Below are 19324 nucleotides of genomic sequence, written 5' to 3' on the forward strand. Positions count from 1 at the left end.
GAATCAAAGATCGGATTGGATTTTGTGCGATTGGTAATTATTCACATTGTTACTTAAGGAAAGAGGATCAACCGGAATTCAAAACTCAAAATTCAAATTCACTACTTTGACCAGCAGGAAAATACACGGGGAAAACCTATTTTCTCACATAGCGGGCGCTGGGGATGAAGCTCTGGGTGGGGGGGAGGTGTAAATCTACGGCTGCAGCTAGGAATTGCTTTACTTTATTCATCTGAAAGTCTGCTTTTCACGCTTGGCGAGTTCCTGACACAAACCACACCGTGTCCCAGCGCAGCGGAGCAGGCGCGCTCTCCCGGCCGCGCTTCCCCCGCGCCCCGCGGCGCGGCGCCGCTGGGCCCCGGGCGCGGACGGACGGACGGACGGACGGGCTGACGGGCGGGCTGCGGGGCTCCGCGGCTCTCTCCACCTGCCCGCGGCCGCCCGCAGCGCCGATGTTCGGGGCGGGCAGGTACAGCATCCCGCGGCCTGTCACCAGGAACCTGGAGGACCTGGACTCGGTGCAGAGCGTCCTGCTGCACAGGTCAGTGCCCGCCGCGGGGAGCGGGGTGCCCGCGATCGCTGCTGCCCGGGATGGCTTCCCCAGCTCGGCGGGCTCTGGCACCGCTGTCCCTCCGCAGGGCAGTGGAGAGACAGCAGAGCCACGGGAGCCCCTGCGAGCTCCTCTTGTCGTGGCTGCAGGAAGGGCGAGGAGCCGGGGCTGCCCCTCTGTGCACGGCAAGGGAAGGGAAGGGAAGAGAAGAGAAGGGAAGGGAAGGGGAGGCTGCCGGCGGGGAGCCGAGGCTCCCTGGGGTTTCCCTCCCTCCTTCCTGGAGAGAGGAGGATGGGCAGGTGAGGGACTCTTACATGTGCGGAGAAACGTGCGGATACTCTCTAATGTGGATTGATGCTGTTGCACCCATGCCGTAAGCGCTTTGAACCCTTCTCTAAGGGCAGGGGATAATGTATTCTAACTCGCACACAAATCCACGAGGGATGGGAAGGAAATCCTTAAGTGGATGTTCAGGAGGCGGCACACTCTATGAGAAGCAGCTGCTTTCCCTCCTGCTTTCACCATCCCTAACGTGCGATTTTCCACGGTATCCCCCCACAAAGACATCTCGACAATAGGATCTAGCCCAGATCTGAAAACCACCCTTAATGGCATTTTCCACGTGCTTAGCTGAGAGCCGCAGAAACTTGACACAGCAAAACGCATCCCATTCAGCAGAATCCAAGAGAAGCTCATCTCCAGTTCTGCTAAAGTGTTTCCTGTTTCTCAGCCACGCTGGTTTATTTCCAGCTGCACAGAAAAAGCACACGGGCACTTCCAGTGCCAGCTCCGAGCAGCTCTTGCTATGGAAACTAAAAAGTGCTTGTTAACTCCGGCTCAAGGCGTGTGAAATCCATTCCTGTGAGCGCCAGGGAGGCAAACACAGAGCTCAGGCTGCAATCAGCCTGCTCCGGCACGGCTCTCTGAGGCTGCTTTATGCACAATGAAATGTGCTCGTGTGCAAACAGAACCCCGTGGACTTCTCAGTGACTTAACAGAAAATGTTCTATTTCAGAGCCGGATTAAAAACGTGCTGCCCCGTGGTATTGCTTATGTTCATACACTCTAAGTGGAATAAGGCTACTCATGCTTGAAACATTTGCATGTTGACTGACTGCAAATAATGGCTTTCTTTCATGCCTGACATGCCTGCTATGCATAGCAGGTGATCCTAAAAAAAGGGCATTTAAAACATGTAAGGTGAAGTAAAAGCAGTAGGAAAAAAATATTAAATTACAGTTGCTTTTCATTCTGCAGAAAACTCTTAACTCTATGAGACTGTTTTTCAAAAGAACGGGATGAGTTGTACTGCTCTTCCCAGATTTTTCATGGCTGTCTCCCTGTTGGTTTTGTGTTCTTCTGAAATACCTTCTGTGATCAGGGCTGATACAGAAAGCTTAAGAAGTCAGAATATTTTTTCTGTTTAATTTATTGAGCACTAGAGTGTTTGCTCACATAATTTCTGTCCCTTTGGTCTCAGAGATAGGTTTCATTCTCTGTAGAGTCTGTTTATATGTAAATATCCTAATTAAAATGACAGCCCAGTGTCACTCTTCAATTCATGCCACTTTGCTGTGGATGGTCTCTGCACAGCCCTGTCAGAGGAGCTGTGAACAGAAGATTTTTTAATCACTGTCTTACAGAGTTTTATGGAAACCTGGTAATCAAAATAATCTTAATTATTAAGGAGTCCTTGTGAAATATGTATTTCGTCCTTCAAGAAACACTTGGGCAGGCGAGGGGAAAGTTGTGTTGTTGTCATTAATCTTTAAAAAAGAGGGAATTATTTCTGGCATATTTTGCTCATGCTGTTCCCTGGAGGAATAAAAAGAACCCAGGAATCAATAGCTGAAATATAATGTCACTCATATTTTTTGGCTAGTTTTTCTTTCAGTAAACAGGTGTTAGCAAGAAACACAACTGAAAAACAAAGATGAAACTATTATTTCCCTCTTAGTTTTATCTGTGTGTAAGGTATCATGTTTTATCTGTCTATTATTTGTGTCTGTCCAGTTGTTGGTAGAGCCTTCCTGGAAATATTAAGTGATGTGAAATCAAGAAAGGAAAAAATGAAACATTACCAAGTCACTTAGGGCGTTCTTACCTCATTATCACTAATGAAGAGCTGCAATTTGAAGCATGGACATCAGTGTGTCCTATATCCTGTCTTCTTTTAACTTTATTCTCCTTCCTTCTGAATATAGGCATGGATCAAGGCAGGCTGTTATTTTTTAAAGCACAACAGCTTCTGAAACAGGTTAAGCCCAAAAAAAAAAAAAAAATAACAACAAGAAACTCTTGCTCAGGAAATAAATTTCCACACGTGAAAGCTGTTCTTTGCAGGAACAGCAAATCAGAACAACCTTCAGGCTTTAATTATGCACTGCTAAGTGCTCATTACCCAGCTGTCCAGTGAGGGTGAGCAGTGCTCTTGATGCCAGTGACACCCCCTGGCAGATTTTTACCATCTGCATGTTAAAACCAGCAACTTGGCATAGAAGGCTCATGGATTCCTTAGTGAGGAGCATCAGCCCCAGCTCCTTGGATTAAGTGTGAAGTGTCTGCCAGAAGACAAATTATTTCAAGTTTCACCCTAATATTTATGCCCAAGAAATGGCAGGCTTTCCTCTCAAGAGGGATTGTGTGGGAAAATCTATGTCTTCACTAAAATAAGATCCTGCTGTGTGAGATATATCCTGCAATCTTTAATTGTTCCCACAGCAGCAGAGAAATTCCACATTCGTTTCAGCAAAGTCTTTAGGTGGCTCCCAGCTACTCCTCTCAGAGGACCCAAAGCCTTCCATCATCCTTCCATTCCCAATATGCTTATTCCTATAAAATAGCAAGTGGTGTAAAACCACTGGCTCCTTGAGAGAGAGAGCCTGTATTTCTCACTTAGTGAGCAAACAACTGGAACCAATTAATCAGCTCTTGAACCCAGAGAAATTTAACTAACACAGCACCATCTGGCATTGACTATCACTTCTCTACAGAAACACTTCAGTGTGCTGCTCTGTGTATTAGAAGTGCTTGCAAATGTAAGCACAATTAGGGAGGGTGGGACAGTGTATCTCACCTTCTAAATGAAACCATAGTAAAACAAGCATTTTTCTTAAGGAAATGTTTCTGTCTCCCCCTCTGGATACGTTTGTAGTCTTAATAACCATGCAACAGCAATTTATCTGTGAAATCAGGTCTTGTTCAGGGACTCCAGAATGGCCCTTCAGTACTTAATATAGGTATTTTTACTCCAGTTGAAGCCTTAATCACATGGATGTGAGTCCAAAACATTTCTGTTAATTCACTTGAAATCACGCTTACTAACGTACGCTTCCCTAAAGCAATTTCAAGCACAGCAATTTCATACCAGCATTCTGTCACTCCTCTGTAGTGTTCCAGGGCTATAAAACCTCACTGCTGAAGCTGTGCAAATATCCCACAGAGCAGAGATTAAATCCAGCCCATGAAACATGTTCCAGCAGTTACTCTCCATCCCTTTCCCAGCTCACCATGTGTGTCCTGATGGGTTTACTGACACAGCTACGCTGCGAGTTGTCTGCAGGGCTGCCATAGGTCTTGTTTTTCATGGATATGAATCATTTAAGTCCTGAAAACCGAGTAAGGGGTTTTTTTGTGTGTGTGTCTCTTGACTGTGCATGATTTTACACGTGTAGACTGCAGGGGCTGTTTTAAGGTACTTCTTTGGGCCTGTCGCATCCTTGCTTCTCCTGAACCGCCCTGCTCTCCTGACAAACCTAAAGAACCTACCTTTAATTCCTCACAGCTCGTTAAATTGATGCAATAGCACATAAAATAAAGCACAGAGGCACCCCACTGCTCCCTCAGAACCTCTTTTTACCTCGTGTTTCCCCCTCCTGATCAGCGTGTGGTTACAACGCTCTGAGCTTTACCGCAGGACCCCGGAGTTTCACTACCGCTGTCTTTTACGGGACGGCTGCTGGGACCTTGCGATCGGGCAACTAAATAAAGTCTGGTGCGGTCCTGTTGAGCCAGGGAAAGGCGTGGAGAGCCGGGCACAGGGCAATTCCCGCGGCGATGCAGGGTTCGCCCCCCGCGCTGGGGGACGGCCCCTCACGGCCGGGCGCTCGCGCGTCCCTCCGTTCCCATGGCGACCGGGGCCGCCGGCCAATGGGAGGGCGCGGCGCGCATCACGTGCCCTCCCGCCCGGCGCAAGGCTGTCATGGCGTCCGGGAGCGGCGCTGCCGAGGGGATGGAGGCGGCCGGGGGAGAGAGCGCCGAGCCCGCGGGAACCCGCAGCGACAGCGGCTCCGGCGGCTCCTCGCTGGTCTCCAGCTCCGAGTAAGGGCGGGGACGGGGAGGGCGAGCCGCGGGGGCTCGGCCGGGGTCGCGCCGCCCGTGCGAGGAGAGAGACGGCGGGAGCGATCCTGCGCTCAGCCGCGGGCGGTGCCTGCGCTGGGTCCTGCATCACCCCGGGGAAGCGCAGGGCAAGGAGGGACTTGGCACAGGCTGCAGCAAGAACGGTGTGGTCTTTCATTTCAGTGTCCTAAGTCAGAAAGGAGTTCTGTATAATACGTATTTTTAAGTTATAAATGCAGCTTCGAGAGTTTTAGTTGTTTGTATGTTTTTTAGTTTGGAGGAAGTTAAACTTACAGGATTGACTTGATTCACTGCGTTAAGGCAGCCGTGGTTGACGCTTCAAATGTGTATTTCACACATCTTCTAAGTCTGGAGATAGTTCTGTAATAATACATTACAAATGCAATCTCCGAGGTTTAGCTTATTTGTATAATTTTTAGTGATGAAAAATCAAAGTTACATGAAGTTAGACTTAAAACATCAGCTTGGTTCCCTGTGTTAAGTCAGCTGTGCTTTACACTTCACATGTCTGTTTCACACATCTTTTAAGTCAGAAGGCCGTTCTGTAATAATACATATTTTAGAGTTATAAATGCAGCCTCCAGAGTTTTAGTTATTTGTATATTTTTTAATTCAGATGAAGTTAAACTTAGAACATCAGCTTGGTTCCCTGTGTTAAGACAGCCGTGATTGACGCTTCAAATGTGTATTTCACACATTTTCTGTCTAAGCCAGAAGATAGTTCTGTAATAATACGTATTTTAAAATTATAAATGCAACCTCCAGGGTTTTAGTTTATTTGTATATTTTTTTTTTAATTCGGATGAAGTTAAACTTACAACAGCAACTCGGTTGATTGCAACTTACAACTTGGTTCCCTGTGTTAGGGCAGCTGTGCTTGACATTTCCAATGTGTATTTCAGGGTCTCATCAACAGCATTTCATTCACCATGCTACTTTCATCAGGCTGTGCAGGGGAAGGGAAAAAAAAGGTTTAAGTGGGAGAAGTTAGAACTGTGTTCAAGCCTAGTTTTATTTGTAGTTGCCCTGTACCTCTGGCTAAGAGACAAAGCTGTTGTATGTACCCCTACCTTACTTTATTCCTATATTTATAAGCCAGTAGTCAGTTGTAACATTTCAGCCTGAAGCCATGGGTTTTTAATAATATTTATGTTTGGGTTTAATGGTTTGTGTGTTTGGGTTTTTTCTTTTCACAATTCTTCCATCTAAAATGCCATTTTCCTGTCATTCTTTATGCATGTTTAGGGGATAAAGCTGTACCACTGATTTCAGCACATAACACATATCTAACACTTGTAGTAATATGTGTAATACTTTTAATAATTTATCCATATAACAATTTATCCAGCAGAACTTGAATCCTTTCTAATTTATCTTTCTTCCATGAATGGACAATTTCAATCAGCACAGTTTTTCAGGCATTTATCCCAAAGAGGAAATAGAGAAATGCAGGCCTTCCAGTCTTTTAGCTCCTGAAGCTTCCAGTGCTAGAGGCAAGTTGTGTTTATTGTGTAAACACTTGTTTTGACACAAGAGAAGACAGATCAAAATTAGATATATTATTTTTTCCTTTCTTCTTGCCTTGCTTGGTTTAAATTTATTGCGATGCTACAGCATTAGGGGGGAAAAACCTCTCATGCAAGGTGCAGACTTCTTGTTTCAGATTTGCTTTTCCAGATGTCTGTGTGGATCTCTGTTGGGAAAGTGAGTGGTGTTTTTTTTACAGTACAGTTCCTTCTTGACTTCTCTCTGGAGTGGTTCTGTTTGGGTGAGCACAGAGTAAACACCAGACATGCCCACAGCATTTTTTTTTGCCCATGGTCCATATTGTTCTAATTAAAATAGAGAACAAAGCTGGAGGACTTGAGTGTATGAACTCATGTCCAGGCTGAAATTTTGACATCTACCCCAAAGAAGAAACAGCTTTTCCAAAGACCACAGTCTTTTTTAAAGAAGGAATAAAAATGCTATCATACATGACAGGAGTTTTTGCTAATCCAGATGTAATTTCTTTGTAAATTTCTAATGTTTTCTTTTTTGTTTGGGTTTTTTTTTGGAGGGGCTGAATTGGTTGGTTGGTTTGGGGATTTTGGTTTTTTTGTTTGTTTTGGTTGGGTTTTGTTGGAGGTTTTCTGTTTGTTTGTTTTTGCTTAGTTTTGCTTACACATGCCAAAATGTGGGAGTACTCCTTAAAAAACAAACCAAGGAAAAACTCTTCTCATGTTATTTCTTGCCTACCACCTTCTGAAAGATGTTGGATCAGAAAGTGTGCCCTTGACAGCCTTTAGGTTTTGTCAGCATTCTGATACTTTCTTGAATAAGAACTCAGGATTTTGGAAATCACAAACTTGGATTTATCCCTCTGGTATAGGCAGATTATCACAAGTGGTGGCTTTTCTTTTAAACTATCTATTTGGGCAAAAAAGCTAATAAATGCAGAGGAGATTGGTGAAGTTTCTTCTTGTCTGCAAGATCCATAGGCTTTTCTCAATAACTGGAGCTCCAGAAAGAAAGTAATGCCAATGTTTGCTGTATTGTTAGTCCAGCCAGATCCTCTTGTTGAGCCCTTAAATGTACTCTGGTGCAATGTCTGTATAATGTTCTCTGTTCAGCTAAACTTTATCATTTATCTGTGTTTTCAAATTAATAATGCTCGATTTGCACTCTTTATTCAGTAAAAATAGTTCTAGTGTAAAATGTAGGAATGTGTGTTAACTTTCGACTACTATATTAATTATGATGTAAATCTCCACTCTCAGTTTTCCTTATATGCTTTTTATGAAAGAGAGAGATCTCTTTCTCATCTGGTTAGGAAGAATTAACTGGTTTTGTCTGTTCCTGAAAATCTTCCATGCAGAACATCCCAGATAATTAAACCTCTGAGAATTCTTCTTACTTTGGCCATCATGGATTCTCATCTATCTGGAGCTTCATGGTTCACCTCAAGGTTCATTTGGTCTGTTGCCCCTCAGCAGGCAGTTTTTGGTTGTTTTTTTTTTTTTTCCTCAGCCAAAGGTATATGATTTCCTTCAGTCTTCTTCCCTTTAAATGTGTTTATAGGGTACATAGCATTTATCTCTTTGCTCTGGGTGTGTTCCAGTTATTACATCTTTCTTAAAACCTGCTGTCCAAAACTGGATGTGGCCTGACACATCACTGTTGCCAAATTAGGACAAAAATTTTTTTGCACTGTGCTGATGATGTTTCTGTTATATCCTAGAGCTGCTTTGCCTTTGCTTTGCAGAAATGTCTTGCTCTTGACTTTGGGTGATCCACACCAGCTGCCAGATCTGTTTCTGTAGCAGTGCTGCTACCTCTTTGCATATTTAGTGTGTATTTTTGCAGATGCTATTTGGAACTTGGGTTTTAAAAACTGTTACCTAGATTTCATCTTAGATTGTTTTGGGGTTTATTTTAATGTTAAATCTAAGTGATCTTTAAAATGTTTATCTTCTCTTTCCAAAGGGCTGGCAGTGCAAATCTGTGTTCCCATAGCATTATAGAATATCCTGAGTTAAAAGGATCCCACAGGAATAAACAAGTCCATCTTCAGGCTCTGCACAGGCCCACCTCAAAAAATCATGCCATGATTATATTACAAATGCATAAAGAAAAAATAATAGGAGAGAACAAACAGAATGGAATTTTTTCTCTTAAGAGAAAGTCCCATCATGCACATGAATATAATTACTAATTAAAACTTGCATGTCAAAGAAATGTTTGTTTTCTGAAAAGACAATACTGCTTTTTGCAATGGCTGTTTTCTTCTAAGGAAAACAGAAGAAATTTGAAGAAACTGTTTTACTGGTGAGAGGGATGTCTCTCCTTGCCATATCCATCATTTATCTAAAACAAGCTCTAATCCTCATGGCAGACTTAAAGCAGTTGAGCTGTCAATGTTCAGGAGGCAACTAGTTTTTTTCCTACTTTTTATTCAACCCTTGCACTCTCTCTGTCCCCTCCCTACTTAAAATAATCAGATCTCACTTGCACAGTGATCTTCCTTATCAGAACTCATTGATCATTCTTCTTTCTTTTCCAGTGACCTTGAGCCTGAGTGGTTGGACAGTGTGCAGAAAAATGGAGAATTATTTTATTTAGAATTAAGTGAAAGTGAAGAAGAAGTTCTGCTTCAGAGCAGCTGTCCAGAAATGCCAGCAGTGAATCATGTCAGGTTTCGTGAAAACGAAGCTGAAATCATTCAAGAGGGATCACGAAAGGAAAGGAAATATGAACTGAAGAAATGGACCAAAATGTTAAAAAAGAAGAGTCTTTTACCAAAGAGTTCTGATAAGAAAGGCAGTGGAAGCTGCAATGAGCACCCCTCTGGTCCTACTTCCATATTGAAGCACCGCTCTGCTCAGAAAATGGGTGTCACTGTTCAGCAGAAATACAAAGATGTGTCTGTTTATGTAAATCCCAGAAAACTCTCCAATGCTGGGGAAGAAGAGCAGCAGAGGCTGCTGGAAGCCTTAGTAGGGATTGTCCATCAGTCTTCATGGAGCAGCAGAAGAGTGGAAAAACAAGGCAGGAAGGAGAAAGCCACCAGAGGAGTCAGTGAAGAGAAGCTTGTGGTACATGGCTTGGTGCCAGGTAGTTCTGCAATGAAAACGGGTCAAATCCTGATTGGTAAGTAACTGAAGGAATAGCTAAGTGCTGCACTCTTCCTTTAATATGAAGATTTTTGGTGTTTTTGCTGTTAGAGACAGCTGACTTGAATATTCTTGAGACGTAAGCAATTGCATCATTTCTGCAGGGGTTGTTTTAAGTCAGTGTCATTGCATCTGATGGTTTGGCCCCCAGTCAGTTTTACTGTGTTACTGACTTTTAGAACATGTGGCATAACCTAAAAGGTGTTAATGCAGCAAGGAGATGACCATCCCTTAGTGTTCAGAGACTGAGCAGCTTGGAGCAAGAAATACCCCACCACCACCTTTGACTTAGGATTTTAGCTGAGGATTTGCTCAGTAGACAAGTGGGACTGGAGCAAACCTATAACCTGGCAGATACTGTATTTAGATTTCCTTCCTCTCCACAGCATCCCCCTTAGATAAAAAGCTTTGCTTACATATGCTTTAAATGGATTTTGTATCTAAAACTGAGGGGAAAAAATACTGAGCAAGATACATTCTTACATTACAAACTTTCTCCACAGCCTTGTTTGGTTATTTCTCTGTTCAGCAAGTCCAACAGCAGCTTCCTCAGCAGTTGTGACTTTGGGAGGCTCCACATCCATGGCAGGGCTGCAGTTTGGGGAGGCAGTGAGCCAGTACAGCCTTTGTGGTGGTTTGGCAGCTCAGGCACTTCCATGAGCTGATGAAATAAGCTGGCAGGAAACTCAGCCAGAAGAGAAATTGGCTGTCTAGTATTTTGCTGGTGCAGTAAGTTACACTTGGGTCACAGAAGGTCTGACAGGCACCCAAATGTGAATGATGGAGGGGAATAAACTGCTGTCAGGGGTAATGAAGGAGCAGAAATACTCCCACTTCCAGCACTGAGGCCACTTAAATCTTGGCACTCACAGGACATCAACCTCAGAGACAGTAAATGTGAGACAGCCAGGCCACATCTGTAAAGGGTGAAAGATTATTTAATTACCCTTGAAACTGGTTGCTCACAGAGTGGGAGAGCAAAGATGTGATGTTGGTTAGAAGATCATTAAAAATCTTAATGCTATAAGTGCAGGGGCATACAGAATGGGTAAATGAAGGTGGTACAGAATGTAATCTTATCCCCCAATGAGTTGCAGCTGCACCAATTACTAAAGATCAGGAGCAGGCCTGATGTTAACAGGCCACACCTGTAGCCAATAAGAACAGTGGCATAAAAGAGTGGATTGGTGGGATCTGGAGTCAGATGGCTGCTGCAAGGACCAGGAACAGTCAGTGCTGAGGAGCTGCTTGTGAGAAACATCGAGGAGGTATGAAGCTCTGGTGATATGGATTCCTTGCACTATAATGATAAGAAAACCCTTGATATATAAGACAACACCCTTGCATTATAATGATAATAGAGCTCTTGATATATAGGACAACATATAAGTAGCACAAATCCCACAAAGTCAGCATGAGTGCTTTTGAAATTCCAGTGTTGTGTGTGTAAAAAGGCACATCAGTGTTTCAACTGGCTGATTGCTCCAGCACAAGTTTTTGGTAGAGATGCTAAAGAATACTCCAGAGGGAAAATTGGATAACTTTCAGATTTTACCAGCAAGAACCGATTAGTCGAGAAGTGGGGGATGTGGGGGAGGAGAGAGCGAGTTTCCACTTGATCTGCTTAAGGGTGTTTCATCTAATTAGGGTAAGAGTGGGTGTTTGTAACCTGTGAGTTAATTTGGGGACACAGATTTGTATATAACATTTTTGTGAGGGCAGGTGTGAAGTCTCAACAGTGTAGGCAAGTACCAGATCCAGGAGATCAAGGTGACCTAACCAGAGACAGTGTTTCATCTGCTGCACTTAATGCTTCCCAGAGGTAGTGGGGATAAAAACTGTGGGGTTTTTTTGTTTGTTTCAAATAGAAGAACATTTAACTTCATCTAAGAGGAGTCTTGCACTTTATTATGTCCCAGGCGATCATCAACCCTTTTTTTGCACATTGGAAATGAAATAGTTTTAAGCATACTGGGGTTATTCAGCTCTTAACTGGGAAAATGAGCTGTTTTCAGTGCCAACAGTGGAAAATATATAATTTTCATATAAAAATACTTTCAAATTATATATCTATAGTGAAGCTGAGTACTCTGGAATTTTTATGTGGTGTCTAGAAATAGGGATGCTTTGCATAAATTAGATGCTCAGATTTCAGTCTTGTCTGCATAAAGAATATACAGTGAAAAAATGCTCCTTCTTGTCAAAAATCTGTTGGGTTTACTGCTTCTGTACTGCACATGACAGGATGGGATAGCTGTGGTGTACACCTAAAGCCTGACTTAGAAGCAACTAGAGTTCAATAGATAGCTCCTCAGATCATCACAGGAGCTGAAGTTGGGCAGAAAGTTCAAGAACAATAACAGCAGAACTTTGCCTTTCAGTTGTTCTTGATCAAAGCAGGTGTTGGGAGTCGTGTGAAGAATTATGGAAACAGCCAGTAAAGGATGTTTTTGTGGTCACTATAAAGCTGAAGAATTAGCACAAAAGGGAGCAGCTTCTTGGGTCATCAAAAAGGAGAAATACCTGATCAGCACAGCCTGATGCCTGCTGGCTGCTCTGCTTATAACTTTGTTTATATCCATTGACCTGCATGTGTATAAACATTAACCTGTTCTTGCTCATCTTTATAATATTTCAGTGGTCCAGACCAGCTTGGCAGTAGTCTTTTGTGAGCCAAATCCAAATTATATTTTCCTTTAAAAATACATGCTTTAAAATGACATCTGGTTGTCTTTCTGGTGAGAATTTGCAGCACTCATTTTGACTCACCAAGTGGTTTATGCTTCAGCATTTTTAGTAGAAGTAACTTCTTTTTCCATCCTTAATAATCACTTTCCTCAGGTGGCTTCCCCTATTTGTTTTGAAGTGTGTGTCCTTTAGAGCTTTGAACACTTCAAACATCTGTTTATTATTTGCACAATACAGTTTAATTTTTGGTTTTAAGGTTGCATATGGAAGTCGTAAGTCTTGTTGCTGTACTTTATTAACCAAGTGGAACGCAGGCACTGACCATATGAAAGTAAACACAACAGTTGTGCAAGCTAAAAAACCCTGCTGCTTTGTAACTCCAAGAAGATGGCACTCTATCCATGTGTTGTTTATCAGTTCCTTTATCCTTTTTTTTTTTTTTACATTTAGCAGGCCAGCATCCATCTTGAATTTTAAAACCAGAAAAGCCCTCATTGATTTTTAAACTTGCTGCCACTTTCATTTTGGTTAAGATGAAATACAGTTGCTTCTATCTCGTGCTTTTTAAGTGTCTTTTGTATGTTTGGCAAAACATTTTCCTTGCTTCAGTTAATTTGCAACATTATGCAGAGTTTGGGCTGCTATGGAAAACTTTGAGCATATCTTCAAAGAGGAAAAGCTTCTCAAAATACTCACATTTAGATCCTGACAAAAAAGGGTTGTGATAGGTAATGCCATTATAATTTGGTTCCCACCCTCCTTTAAATTGAAACATGTTGGCTTCATGCCAGGGAAAGGTTCTTTTAAATGCTGTTGAGCATCATCTTTACCATAATAAAAGTAAAAAATTAATTCCAGTGACACTGACAATGCAGCAAAGCTCTTTTCACCAGCAAAATGTACTCTTGTTATCCTCTTTGAAAGTATCTTACTGCTCTCATAGCCAAATAGCTCAGCATGAATCTTCTCAGTATGATACTTTATCAGCTTGTACAATTGTCAAAAAATTGTGAAAACTCCCCACTGACAAGAAGTAATTGTGTTTGATAGTAAAGATGGGCTATAATAATCCAGCTTTGAACGTGTATGCAAAAGCTACAGCTGCTATTGCAAATTTCAATTGAAAGGTCTATATCCTTAGAGTCCTGTCAGAAAAAATAGCCCTTGGAAGGACCAAAATACTGGGAGAGTTCGTGATTTTTATGTGGAATTAGCATACATGGTGTATTTGTTGAAAAGACTCTCCAGAGTAGAGATGTTGGGCTCACAGGATGGAAACACAGTTTGTGTAAGCTTTGCTGTGTTCTCACTGTGGCATTTGGGGTGTGGCTTTTGTTCTTTTAATCTCTTCTTGAGGCACAGCAGCACTGGTTTGGATGAAAGCAGCCTGCTAACATATAAAACAAGTAATTGATCTGCCTTTCTTCAGTAGGAATGCATTCCATAGTTTGCCTTTTTTGGAAAGGCATATGGGAACTTTTCTAAGTGCTCCCTCCAACTCATTACCAAGAATGGAGAAAACTAAATATCAGGATTCCATGACAAAAGTGTCCTCCATCCTCTCCCATGGGAACAATTTGATTTTCATGATATCAGAAAAAAAAAATGTGCCCTTCCCATCACAGTATGGAAGTGGTGTTCACTTGCCAGTTGGTGTCCCTGGGCTTAATCCAGTGGGGATCTACTTCTAGAAATGGTGCTTGCAGGTTTATCTCTAGGGAAGGGATGGTTAACAGAAGTCACAGTCTTGTGCCTCAAGTGGCAAAAAAGAGGTAGGTAGTTCTGAAATCAACATTCTAGGGATGTCAGCAGTGCCAAAGTCTTTGCTAAACTCTGTCCTTAAAGAGGCAGGAATAATTCCAGCAGCTGTGTGCAGACTGGGTGTTTGATATCAACACACAGTGGTCTTAGTTGCTGCTGACTGGATAGGAGAAGTCTCTTCTGAGGAGAACAAATAGAGACAATTCTGTTTCATCACTCAAGTCAAGTTCAGCCCTGCTTAACATTGTATAGAGAACATGCATGGATGTCTTAAAGTTTCTTTGTGAACTGAGAATCTTTCCACAGAAAGTGACAGCCCTCAAAAGCTTAATCATTCATTATTATGAGATTTAAGTAAAGCTTACTTCATTCCTTGAAAAGAGTCATAGAATCATAGAACAGTTTGGGTTGGAAGGGTCCCAAAGGTTGTCCAGTCCTTTCCCCACACCACACCCATCCAGCCTGGCCTTGGACACTGCCAGGGATGGGGCAGCCACAGCTCTGCTGGGCAGCCTGTGCCAGGGCCTCACCACCCTCACACAAGAGTCTCTTCCTAACATGTAATCTAAACTATTTTCTTCCAGAAGGACTTTTGTCTAAAGATACATTTGTTGACTTAAGGAATGATATCCTGGAGCTGCCTGAAGAAAATTCCTTTCCTCTGTTGCAGTGGAACTGAGTGATACTTTGTTCTGATGTTTCTCCCTTTATCTTTAATTCAGTGATGTTTTAGATTGGGATGGTTTCACTTAAATCTGCAGGCCATTGAGTTAGACCAACTTAAACAATTGCAAAAGCTATTTATTTTGTATATATTCTATATAAACTTTGGTTTCATTTAACCTGAATTATTTAAGCATTAGGTAAGTGAAATTAGATTAAACTTAATACAATTGCATTAATTTTTTGACATAATTAATGTCTGAAGACCTGAATCAATCTTTCTGTAAGTTTTTCACACTGCTAAAGGGCAAGAAACAATTCTCAAAATGTAGAGGTCAAGCTCTTACAAAGTACAACTTGCATGTATTAACTCTTTCCCTGCAGTTGATTATCACACTGAGTAGATCTTGTGGTCATGTCCTGCTTTAAGACTACTCTGGGTTCATCATTTTACACAGCTCATACTTTGCCCAGTGGTGTTATTTATTCTGATACTTCACCGTCTCTATTCTTTGACTACTGTTGTGTGTGGCAAAAAGAAAAAGTAGCAAAAAATGCAACCACCTACCCCTCACTGCCTCCACCCCCAATTCTGGAAAATCCACACTAATCGGTAAAGATTTTCTGTTGTGTATCAAGTTGCTCTTCTTTGATAGTGCTGCAGCATTTTTTGGCAGAGGAGAGGCAGCCTTACAGGGCTGCTTGGGCTGTGTGCTCTGGAAAGCTGTTCCATGTATGGCCCATGATTACATTTTTACCAATTGGATGGAATAAATATTTACTGCTGCAATGGAAGTTTTACATGTGTACATTAGGCGTTGAATAAATAAAACCCTTGGAGTGTGTAACATGTAAATACTGATGGCTCTTCTCCCTTCAAAATGTCTTTGTCTATTCCGCCCTGGTGGTTCCAAAACATTCTCTTGAGTGCTGAGGTGTGGATGTCTTCACAAAGTGTGTGCAGCTCCCCAATTCCCAGGTTGTAGAATCTGTAGGAATTCTACAACAGAATTCCTAAAGATCCAGTCAAACAAACAGAACACAAGCAACTTTTGTTTGAGCAGATGAGTTTAAGATGAGTACAAGAGCAATTTATGCTTTCTCTTGAACTTGTGTATCATGATCTGTAATACAGTGTTCTTAGCGAAGAACGTAGTAATCATGTTTATAATTCTTGTTATATTAGAGTAGCCTGAGTGCTCTGCTTTTCATTACTAATTTTCATGTCCTGGGGCTCTGGCATGGACTGACTGAGTTCCTTTTAAATGCTGTTTAACTTTCAGCTTTTCTGTCTTTGAATTTCTGTTGTGTTGAAGATTTGACAGGCTAAAACTTGAATGTGCATCAAGAAGCACAGATGTTAGGGAAAGAGCTATTTCTTGAAAAAGAAAATCTTTAAACATTTTTATATGTAGAATAAAATGTAGCCTTTTCTTGGTTTTGCGTTCAGGAGTAGGAATGCATTTCCCTTTAATGTAAAAGAAGGGTGAGCAACTGATTACCTGGTGTATTAAAGAGGAATATTGCTTGGATTTTGGAGGTAATCAGTGTGTCCTTACTGATGGTTAAGAAGAATGTTCTGTCTCTTATTGGCCTTGATTTTGATCACTGCTGATTTTGAGCAATCTGCCTTGTACCTGGGAAAAATCCCAGCTGCACTTTGAAGGTATTTTATACCAAGGTAGAACATAGAAATCCTGCTATCTGCCAGTCTTCTTCTGAACTTGAGCATTCTGTGGCCTTGAATGGATTCTCAGGGAGTGGAGAGACCTCAGAGAGTCAGGCTGTGCTTTTCCATAGGGTGCATGTCATTAGCACTGTGTCACTTTGAGCTGAGCAAGTCTTCTCCCTGGAAAATTGAAATGCACACTGAACCTTACGGTGCTGCAGTGCTTTATTTCTGCACTTGATGACATCTTTCTTGCCAAGTCAAGGCTTAAAATATAACTATGCTAAACATGCACTTTTGCTGCAAATCCATGTCCTTTTTCTAATCCCTTTCCACTGCCTGAGTGATGAACACCCTGTTAATAATCTTGGAGAGGATGTGGAGGTACTTTCTAGGGGAGTCTTTGTGCAGCACAAGCAAAATGAAGCTTGGTTTTCAATCTGCTTGTTCAGAGGAGCTCCTTAGTTCACATTTAAGAGTTGGGTCACTTTCAGTGTTGAGAAAGAAGCTAATTTCTTTATTTCCCTATCTACAGAAGATACAAGCTAGAAACTAATAGAGTTTTTCACAAGAGAAAGCAGAGACAACTGAAAGTGCCACCAAAGAAAATCAAGTAGAAAATAAGGCCTATTTTGTTACTCTAAAGTTGAATATTTGCCTCTGTGAAGGAACTAATGAACCATCAAACCTGGTGCCACTGACAGTCACTTCTTGCAGTTCTGGTCATAAATTTGTGTTGCCTCATCTTAGGTAGTTTGCTCTAAGTACCTTTATTGGAAAGTTTTGTAAAAAGTCTCTGGTTAGGGTCTGCAGAACCTTCTGGTTTCCACTCTACCTGCTTTCTCACCTAGGCTCTGCTCACCTTTTCTTTAACCAATAGATTCTTCATTTCCCATGGTTGCTGCAGTATTACTTCTGTCTATCTGATCTCATTTGATTTCTTTTTTCTTCAGCACAGCTGCATAGGACTGTCAGGAGTACTCTGGATGGGATCACTCACCTACATTCCAAGGAAAGGCCAAACAATGATTGGTCAAAGACCCTTTTATTTTTACTTTCCAATTTCTATTCTTTTCTTACAGGTCTATGCAGTTTTATCTCTTGATGTTATTTTACTTTGATGTTTTCTAGTTTCACAAGTTGGTTTTTTTTTCCACAGGTCTCATATCCCTCTTGCACACTCTTGCACACTTTAACATTCATCTTTTTGAGGGGGATGAGACATGGGTTATCAATTAATTACCACTGGGATAATTCTTGTGACTATTTTCCTTCACTTCATACAGAAATCCCAGTTTCATTTTTGTACTTCAGACTGTAATGTGAATTTTAAGTTTGTAAGTTATAATTTGGTTCTGTTTGCTTTTGTAGGTGGTGCCTTTAATTTTTCAAACTTTTTCAAATTTTTCAAATTTTTCATTTTCTCTTGGGTTTTTCCCCCCCATTTCCAGTGGTGGTAAGGGTGTAAGATGTAGAAAACACAAGATGCCTTTAGGCAGGAAAAACTGACAGATAAAAACATGGAGAGGATGACCCACAGCAGGGGCAAGGAATGGAAGAGAAAGGACTAAATTGAGAAATTTGCTCTTTTCTGGTCAGGTAACAAGAGTGGTAGAAGCCTGGATGGAGGGGAGAGGCTTGGAGAGCTGTTACACAGGAGGGCCATGGAGATGATGAGAGGGTTGGAGTGCTTCTCCTAAGGAAGGGCTGAGAGAATTGGGATTGTTCAACCTGGAGAAGCTTCACAGTTCCCCAACTGTGGCCTTGAAGTACCTGAAGGGAGAGTACAGGAAGGATGGGGAGACATTTGTACAAAGACAGGCAGTGACAGGACAGGGGGAATGTCTTTAAACTGACACTAGCTTTAGATTGGGTCTGAGAAAAGAAATTCTTGACTGTGAGGATGGTGGGACACTGCAAAGGGTTGCCCAAAGAAGCTGTGGGTGCCCCATCCTTGGAAGTGTTCTAGGCCAGGTTGGATGGCATTTGGAGCAACCTGGTCTGGTGGAGAGTGTCCCTACCTGTGGCAAGGTTGGAACTAGATGGTCTTCAAGGTTCCAACCCAAACCACTCTATATTTCTATGATTTTTGTCACATGATGTGAGTGTGGCCATAAGGCCTGAGGAGCACTGAGGTAATGGACTAAAAGTGGTAAATGTGGATGTAACAAACAACTACTTAAATATAACAAATGGACATTTATGACAGCTTGAACGGCATGTTAATTTTTTAAATAAGACACTGGTTTGCTCTGTATTGTGATGGAGTAGCAACTGAATTTCTCATGTCTTGTCTGTTCCACCTCCAGGAGATGTTCTTGTTGCTGTAAATGATGTCGATGTGAATTCTGAAAACATAGAGAGGGTTTTGTCTTGCATTCCAGGTCCCATGCAGGTACAGTATACAGTACAGTTGAACATTTATTCAAAAAATCCTCTGTAAAAGCTAGTACTGCTTCTAGCCCTTTATTTTCCTGAGGAAACAAAATTTAGGTGGCCTTCTTCTTAAAACCTCCTCCATTACCTTTTGAATGCATTGCTTGACTTCAGTCAGAGTAGAAATTTTCAGAGTTTAATTCTGATAAAAATCAGAATCAAAAAAATCCTATGAAAATAGGTAGGTGCTGATATCTAGCTGAAAAATAAACATGTCAGCAGAATAGTAGTGGATTTTTTTTTGCCAATTACTGTATTTAAAATGGTAATAATTGCTCTGAAAATACTTAAATAGAACAATTATATCTTCATCAATATAAACAAGACTAACAAGCCACAAGAGAGCAAAAACAAGCCTGAATTAACAAAAAGGAGTGCAATTGAAAACATTTAAGAGCATTTCAATTGTAAAATTTATACTGGTTTAATATTTAAATACAAAAATTAATTCTTGAGGTTCTAAGAGATGTTAGATTGAATACTTTCAAGATCTTTCAAAACTCAACAGTGATGAAACTGATAGAAGTCATTAACAAAAACTGATAC

General features: G+C 41.6%; 1 protein-coding gene across 2 annotated transcripts in view; it reads left to right on the plus strand.

Moving 5' to 3' along the window:
* Positions 1 to 365: 365 nt before the first annotated feature.
* Positions 366 to 19324, plus strand: part of INTU (inturned planar cell polarity protein) — a 43135-nt gene continuing 24176 nt past the window's right edge. Inside the window, exons 1-3 of one of the 2 annotated variants that reach the window (XM_030948070.1) lie at positions 366 to 541; positions 8952 to 9538; positions 18652 to 18737. In XM_030948070.1, the coding sequence (XP_030803930.1) occupies positions 453 to 541; positions 8952 to 9538; positions 18652 to 18737 (762 nt within the window). In that variant the 5' untranslated portion in view covers positions 366 to 452. Of the gene's footprint in view, positions 542 to 4738; positions 4871 to 8951; positions 9539 to 18651; positions 18738 to 19324 lie in introns of those variants that run through there. The other variant, XM_030948068.1, reaches the window with a different exon arrangement.

Source organism: Camarhynchus parvulus, chromosome 4, assembly GCF_901933205.1.
Source record: "Camarhynchus parvulus chromosome 4, STF_HiC, whole genome shotgun sequence".
Lineage (NCBI taxonomy): Eukaryota > Metazoa > Chordata > Aves > Passeriformes > Thraupidae > Camarhynchus > Camarhynchus parvulus.